The sequence below is a fragment of the Triticum aestivum genome, unplaced genomic scaffold (assembly GCF_018294505.1).
Source record: "Triticum aestivum cultivar Chinese Spring unplaced genomic scaffold, IWGSC CS RefSeq v2.1 scaffold77316, whole genome shotgun sequence".
NCBI lineage: Eukaryota > Viridiplantae > Streptophyta > Magnoliopsida > Poales > Poaceae > Triticum > Triticum aestivum.
Genome location: NW_025227788.1, coordinates 3,135 through 11,566, shown reverse-complemented (window position 1 = coordinate 11,566; position 8,432 = coordinate 3,135). Strand labels below are relative to the sequence as shown.

Sequence of the window (8,432 nt, the reverse complement as noted above, 5' to 3'; positions counted from 1 at the left end):
TCCCATGCCCCCGTCCGACAAGAGCCCACCGCGGGATCGCTGGTGCGGCTCCCTGGTCTCCTCCGATGATGGGAAGCCGCGCGCCTACCGCGACGTCGTCAGAGGGAAGGTCGTCGCTGAGGTGGCGGTTGGTGAGTCTATGTGTGCCCATCAGGTCCTCCCGTGGAATCCGGCTGTGGGTTCAACAAGCTGGAGGACCCGGCCAAGGCTAAGGACAACATGGTCTAGGAGTAGCCCAGGCGCAAGCATCGCAATCTGGCCTTCACGGCATCAATCGGAGGTCAACTACGAAGCATGAAGGAGACAACCCCGCATTCGACGGGCAATGCCTGCTTTGCATAGACCCAGGCCACAACCCGGCCAATTGCGCCAATGGCTCGCATTGCATAAGGTGCGGGGAGTCTGGGCACATGTTGGGGGAGTACCACCTTCCTCATCCCCCACCGTCGTCTCCCATCGTCGTCTGATGATGAGCAAGCGTGTAAACACTCCGATAACTCCTTGGCCCAATCATCTGCGCACCCTCTGTTGCCGTCGTGCTCTGGTGTTAGGGATGGTGGTGCGCCTGCACATCGCAAGGGAAGAAACGCCCACGTCGTGAGGCCTCCCTCCCGTCTGCACCTTCTCAAACGCGGCCACTGCAGCCTCCAACCTTGACCCTGCGCTCCAACATTCATTATTGGCCCACCATTGATTAGAAAATTAGCTTGTAGGAATCGCCATTGGTTTGATACGAATAATGGCAATCATTTCGGTATGTTAAGGATACAGATGTATCCATAATTCATTTAGAGTTACTTAATAGCCTATTTCTTATACCATATCTCTAGCCAAAAGATGGATGCATATGATGTGTTTCATTTTGCTGGAGGATATCAATTAAATGGTGTATCGATTCCATAAATTGCATATAGCAATAAATAAAATACCAAGAGTCTTTCTAATACTTTACAGCCATTGATGTCTCTGATGCAACCGATTTCCTCCTATACTTCTGCCGCCTGCGCGGATAGAGACCTAGTGCTCCTCGACGGCTTCATCCAAACCCCCATCTTTTGTTTGCAATTGACACCTTGGTCCTACAGCGCGCAATCGACCGCCACTCGCCAGCCAGTGCCCTGGCGTCATATAAGGGATTTTGATCAACTCATGGAGCCTGGCGGCGGCGGAGACCATCCTTGCACCGTCATGCTGGATTGAGAGGTTGGACCTATCCACTCGTACCCGCACCAACATGCCAATCATCCGGCTCACAGTTTAGTGCCTGGATGCGTCAAGAATCTCTAGGGAGAAAGACTCACATGGTGGAACAAGACAAACCGTCGACGGCTCGAACTCATCGTTCTGCCTGTCAAGACCCGCCTGTACCACATCATCATCCACGTCAAGCATGGACTGTCACTGCACGCCGCGCGCAGCCACTGATGCTATCGGCACCAATGGAAGTGTGCCGGGATGGCCCATGACACACAGGTTTGAATATGCGCCGAGCAAGCTGGACTCACTGCCGTCGGCATGCGACACCACGTCTCCTCTGGGCCCCTCCAACACAAGACCAAATGGGCCCCTCGAGGTCAAGCATGGACTATCACCGCATGCTGCGCGCAGCCACTGATGCTATCGGCATCGAAAGAAGTGTGTCGAGATGCTATCGGCATCGAAGGAAGTGTGTCGAGATGGCCCATGACACGGGTTTGAATATGCACCGAGCAAGGCGGACTCATTGTCGTCGGCACGCGGCATCGCCTCTGCTCTAGGCCCCTCAAACGCAAGACCAAATGGGTCCTGCCTGAGACGGGTAGCGGTGTGGCTGACTTCGCCACCCTCTCGGTGGGCATGGTCTCAGTCAAAAAAGGAAAAGCTCATAGGTGACAGGTGGTCGTAAGTGGCGTGAGAGGCATGATGGTCGTGTCCTCGACACTCCTTGCGGGGACCCTGCAGAAGGGATCGCCACCAAGCATGTTGTTGCTCGGATGGACAACTCGCAGGGCTGAGGGTGACATCTTCGACTCCTTTGGAAGGGCAATGGTGCAGTTGCCTTTGTAGGAGGGAGGGTCATCAGAACGGCTATCCGAGGCTGAGCGTTGATAGTGAGGGGGGGGGGGTTCTAGTCGCATGATGCAGGGATCCGATCACGCGGCTTACAATGTTGATGGCGCAACAGGGGTCACCCCATCTACATTGGAGACCCCCTTTGACCCAATCTCCCTATTCCGCTTCCCCTTGACCGATCGGTGCATGTGGAGGATGCCGCAGCTAGCCCACTCAAAGTCGCGCAAGATGTTGGAACGTCTGCAACAGTCCATTGTCCAGCGGCTTCGACGTTGGGTGTCGAGCGGACAGACGCCTCGGTCTATGAACCATCCATTGGCCAACCCTCCAGTTTGACAACAATGCGCAACCCAGCAGAGATCCACCTACTTAGATCGATGACCCCACAACGGGGCTCCACTCAATCCCAAGGCCCTCAACTAGCTCGACTACGACCTTCATTGGGGCAACCCCTATTTTGCCCTCTCTTCTATGAGTGGATTGTCATTCTCCTATCCTCTAGTAGCACGCGAGCACAAAGGTTGTTCGCTAGGGCCAGAGAGTTTGGACAGTTCCGTTGCCTCGCGCCCGGCGGCCTAATGACTACCATCTCGCTTTACGCAGACGATGTTGTCACCTTCTGTCACCGGGATAGGGAGGAGTTGTCCACTCTGCGCAGCTTGCTTGCGCTCTTTGGGCGAGCATCGGGGTCGCATACCAACTTCGCAATGTGCCCGGTGTCCCCTATTGGTGATCAGAGGGGGAGGCCCTAGAGGCTGCATCAGTTATGGAGTGTTCGTTAGCTCCCTTCCCGATCAAGTACCTCGATTCCCCATTACTCCGAAAGCCCTCAAGCAAGGCACTGCAGCCCTTGGTTCATGGAATCGTTGATCGTCTCCCCACTTGGAGAGTGTCCATGATGAGGAAAGAGGGACACCTCACTTTGGTCAAGTCGGACCTGCCTGCCATACCATTGCACTGGCTAGTTGTGCTGGAGATGAACAAGACCCGGATCCATGTTGACAAGATATTGAGAGGCTTCCTCTAGGACGGCAAGGCGTCAGCAAATGGCAGCCACTACCACATTAACTGCATAAGGGCGTGTAGGTCCCTCTGCCTGGAAGGGTCGAGTGTCCCGGACAATGCCCTCCTTTGGCGTTGTACGACGATACTCCCCCATCAGGCAAATTGTTGGAAGCTGAACTACAAGGCTTGATCTCTCCCATGAGTCAAGTTCTTCATTCGCTAGCTTCCCAGGACAGTTGTTGGCATGCCAAGCGGTTGGCGCGTCGAGGCTTGCAGCACACACCTTCATGCGTGATCTGTGAACAATTGGAGGAGACGATGGCCCACCTCATTGGTTATCACTTCCCGCGCATGGTATGGCACGAGGTGCTTTCATGGATCCGATCGACGGCACACCCCCTGCTATAGGGATGTCTTCGTGGAATGGTGACAGAACTGTCTCCATCCCTGCACCGATACGAAAAGGCATGTCCTCGATCATCATGTTGGTGGCATGGTGCATTTGGAAGCATCAGAAGGCAATAATCTTTGACAACGCTCAGCTCTACCTATCTCAATTTCTTGAGCGATCAAGGCAAAACTACGCAATGGACGATGGCAGGCAGGAGAGATTTGGTGGCTTTGCTTCCAGAAATGGCAGCGCCTACCGCTTAGTTGTGTTGCCTTGTAACTTCGGGTGTGGTCCTATTAGGGCTTGTACAAACTACAAACTCTTTATATCACGAAAGAAAATAAATTGCTCAAAGTCCAATAGAGCCTTCTTTTAGATGGTGTTGTCCCATGACAAGCCTGGTAAGCCAAGTAAGCCAGGCGAATCGGGTCCTTATAGAGAGAGAAAATTCGCCAGCAAATCATATAAGGGTTCCTTTTAGGGGAGTTTCTTCGCATGACCAAGCATGATGATCTACAGTAAGCTGCCTCGAAATTAGTGGTGCAAATGGATCTGTCAAGCTTATCTCGGAAAGAACTTCAACATAACTCGGTAGGCAAGGCCTAAGCTTGTGACATCTTTAAATACAAGCTAAGGAACATTCAGAAATAACATCATAAAGTTCGTCTCTACTTATACTCCCTCCATTCCTCAATATAAGTCTTTTTAGAGATTCCACTATAGAGACTACATTCGGATGTATATAGACGTCTTTTAAAGTATAAGTTAACTCATTTTGCTCCGTATGTAGTCTATAGCGGAATCTCTTAAAAGGTTATATTTAGGAACGGAGGGAGTAGATACTACTAAGTCTACTGTCTGGGGAAAAAGAAGGCTGGCGTCAGAAACATGGGATGATAAACACACACATTACACCACATATCATCAATGAACCTATATAACTCAAGTTATTAGACAGCATTAAGGTACACACTGAATAGTAACTGTAGGAGTACAGGTGCACAATTTCACAAATGAATCAGAATCAAAATTAAATTTAGCACATTACCCAAGTTGTGAGTACTTTCGAGGAAGCATCAATCCTATTTTATTCATAAACTGCAAAATAGAATAAATATCATCATGAACCAAGTAATCAAACCGTCATAAGATCGTACGAGTTACAAGGGAAGTATGTGCCAGGTTACCTCAAAGACAGGACGGTAAACTGATGCAGCTAGGAAAATCCCTTGATCAGGTATGATGCTTGCTGTTCCATACCCTTCTTGGGGTACAGCTGGGTTTCTTCTCCATCCTTGACCTATGACATTGATCGAAATAGATCAGAATTGAACATACTCATTACATGGCACATATACAATAGAACAGAGAATGCAAAACCATGCAAACGCAGTAATTAGCTGACGACCTAACGTGCATGAACAATGTCCAAAATGCAAAAGCAAGCAGAGTAACATCTACAAATAATAGAAAAAGACATGTAGCATGATGGAAACATCATCGAGTCCGTATGATACATATTAATATGGTTAGAACATACCTTCATTTTGCGCAGAGATTGCTGCATCTGTAACGCGAAAAGCAAAAGAAAGGCCTTCTGATCCATCCCTGACGTAAGAAAGTTTAGCAATTAGAGACGTAAAAAGAGAAGCAAACCTAAGAGGTCAAAGAAATACTCCCTCCGTTTCTTTTTACTCCACATATAAGATTTGCTTGAAGTCAAACTACACAAAGTTTGACCAAAATTATACTTTTAAAAATATCAGAAATTGCCTTTGGTGACTGAGCTCACTGGAGGCCTCCAGATTCAAAATTCAAATTTCATCAAAATTCATATTTTCACATTTCAAAAAAATCTAAAAAATACAGACATACATGAAGGCATAACACATGTGTGTAAATTTTCAGGGCAAAACACGTTGAAATGAGGGCTGTGCAAAAAAGACAAATCTGGGGCTGTTTAACGCATGATACTATTCATCCTCCCAGGCCATGAATTTGTCTTTTTTGTACAGGTCGCATTTCAACATATTTCATCATGAAATTTTACACACATGTGGGATACAACCTTACATACATGCATATTGTTTTTCAGAATTTTTTGAAACATAAAAGTTTGAATTTGAATTTTTCAAAAATAAAGGCCTCCATGGAGCTCGGCCTCCAAAACACCATTCTCTAAAAATATCAACATCTACAATACTAAAGTTATATAGTATGAAAACCTAATTTCATGTTTTTACTATGAAGTTGGTCAAACTTTACAAGTTTGACTTCACACAAAATTATATGCAGCCTAAAAAAAGAAAGTTTTCATTCGAGGGCTTAGGTGGGAATAATTTTTCATTGCACAGCATGGTAACTTTCAAAGAACAGAAAAGAAATATACATCACCAATAAAACCTCTTATACAGTGCCTAGCACACATCTCCACACACATGAATGGCTTAGATATAGGGCTCGGCTGTGATTGGGCACTGTTTTGGATCCGATTTATCTTGTGCTATTTACAAACTCCAATGACAAGTCCATCTTGTGCTATTTGCATTAGAACATTTATCCATATGCCATGTAAAGATTATATCTTTATTGTGCTAGCTTGTGCTTAGAGTAGTAGTTAGCATGTTTATGCTGTAGTAGCTCTCTGGCAGCAGCCATAAAAAATGATTTTTAATACTTGACTTCATCAAGACAAACAAGTACTAGGGGATTGGGTGGGGATAAGGGGTTCACCAAATCCCTTCCCTAAAACCACTAGTGCCAAGCAAGACAAAGGATTTACGTGTATACGGAAATGGAGAGTAACTCCAGTTGCACCGGACATTGAGCTAATATAGAATTGTCGGCCATTGTTCAAGGGATTGCCAAGTTACTGGCTTAATTACAATGCTTAACTGAATATGTATATGTAATAAACAAATAGAAAAACATTATGTAGGCATCAATGGGTGAAGACTTGCCTCTTTTCCTTCACTGGGTCCTTATTTGCAAGCCTAGCTGTCTGAACAGCTGCATCTGCAGTAGCAGCTTCTGGAGTTGCCCGCAAAATTTCACACAGAAGTTGCTGGCACTCGCTCTAGCAAAAAAAGGGGAAGATGGTAGGAGAAATAGAAGACACCAAAACATGAAAGAGTATTGCAGTAGTACAACTACCCATTTCACTGAACAAGGGAGAACGACTGTGATAGTCCACCACAAAAATAACAAATTCACATGTTATACAATTTCTTAATACCGTTTCAAAGGATAAAGCATATTATTTGTATTCCACAGCAGGAAAGGAACACATGGCGTTACATTGAAATAGAGAAAAAATGGAAAATACTAGAAATGGATGACAGAAGCAAAAAATCATAATTTAATATAACAGAAAATTTATGGCTACCTGAACAACTGACAGAGAGAATGCAACACTAAAACCACCAGTAGGTTGGGAGTATTCAGAATCTGGATTCCAGCTTGTGTCCCCATTTGCCACATGAGGTGTGTTTACACTGTCAACGTCAGTTGATGATTTTTGTTCAAGGAGCTCTCCAACAGTAATATGGTTCTCTGCCAAGTGAAGAACTTTTTCATACATACATAATCACGGGATTTAGCTTTGAAAGTGCAAGAAACTGAGCTGAGCGCTTACCAAGTATGCCTACTAGACACTCAAATATTGAACCAAGAAGCTGACTAGCTGCATGCTGAGCATCTCCTGTGGGTGCCATAACTGGAGAGATGGGACTAGCAACAAGTTGTGTTGCCAATGTCGATGCCTCATTCTTCTTTTTCTGTTTAGGTAGTTGGTAACAGGTGACAGCTCCATGTGAATGTGACACATCCGATGCCGTTCTTTTTGCAACTTTATCTATGTTGGACTTTGAAGCCTCTCTAGCATATGATTTAATCTTTGAAGTGATAACATCATGAATTGTCGGGCGAACTCTTTGGCTGTAACAAAAATACAAATAGTTACAAACACGAACATGTAACCTATAATAATCTAAACAGCACTGAATTTCTTTTCTCCAAACCACCAATTTAGAATTAATAAAGCTATATATAGAGAGTTAATTTGATAAAGCTACTGCAAACTCATCGAAATCAAAAAATGCCACTGCAAAAATCAACTTCGGGCGTCGTGATGTGAAGGAGGGTGTGGGAAAAATATCCTCAAATTCAGCACGCATCAAAGCGTGTGTGGCCGTAGAATGTGGCATGGACCAGCCTGTCCATGTCACATGAAAACCTCCGCAATTGATGGACCCTGCAATGTTATCAAAGTCCTATAATTTTGGTCTAAGTTTAGCAACCAACCAACACCAAGATCGATGTCAAAGCCACCTAACAGAATTGCAAAGCAATCTGCCATCAATTGTTGATCCCCATGAGTAGGGGCCCCGCATGGCAATGTTTTTATGGCGTAACACGTTTTATGGCGACCGACCCCCTTCACAACATTATAGCGCTTATGGCGTATGGTGTGGCGACATCATAGACACAACCTTATGGCGAATGATAGCAAATTAAATCACAGCTTCATAAGCATAATCTAAATCTGCAATCTATATAAGTTGTACACTACTACTAGATGTATATAGTGCACTGTGTATATACCCCGTTGTATAAGGGACATCATGCTTATTTCCCTAGCAGTATATGTTTCAGCCCTTTGGGCTCATATCGAGCCAGGGAAAGGCCCTGACCTAGCACCGCGCCGCCACCCCCTGCATCTTGTCGATCTCTCTCCCCCACCCCAAATATCTCCCTCTCCTCACGATCCAGACCCAGACGTCCCTCCGCCACTCGATCCAGCCGGCCTGCACACCCTCCCTCTACACCGGCGACACCGACCACCTCGACCATGGCTGGCCGGCGCTCCCCCACCTCCCCACGTCGTGCTGCTCCTCTCCTCCCTCTCCCTGTCACACCTCATCCACCACACTCCTCGGCTCTCCGTCCTCAGCCGCCGGAGAGGACGAGGTACGCGGCTAATTTT

General features: G+C 46.4%; 1 protein-coding gene across 1 annotated transcript; it reads right to left on the bottom strand.

Annotated features, from left to right (window-relative positions):
- Positions 1 to 4,288: 4,288 nt before the first annotated feature.
- On the bottom strand, positions 4,289 to 7,409 carry LOC123172842 (exocyst complex component SEC8). The gene is made up of 6 exons (XM_044589744.1): positions 7,083 to 7,409; positions 6,834 to 7,000; positions 6,409 to 6,524; positions 4,989 to 5,056; positions 4,636 to 4,748; positions 4,289 to 4,546 (listed from the first exon to the last, which is right to left on the bottom strand). Exons 1-6 carry the CDS (start codon positions 7,159 to 7,161, stop codon positions 4,493 to 4,495), a joined length of 597 nt encoding a protein of 198 aa, XP_044445679.1. The 5' UTR covers positions 7,162 to 7,409; the 3' UTR covers positions 4,289 to 4,492.
- Between the last annotated feature and the right edge of the window lie 1,023 nt (positions 7,410 to 8,432).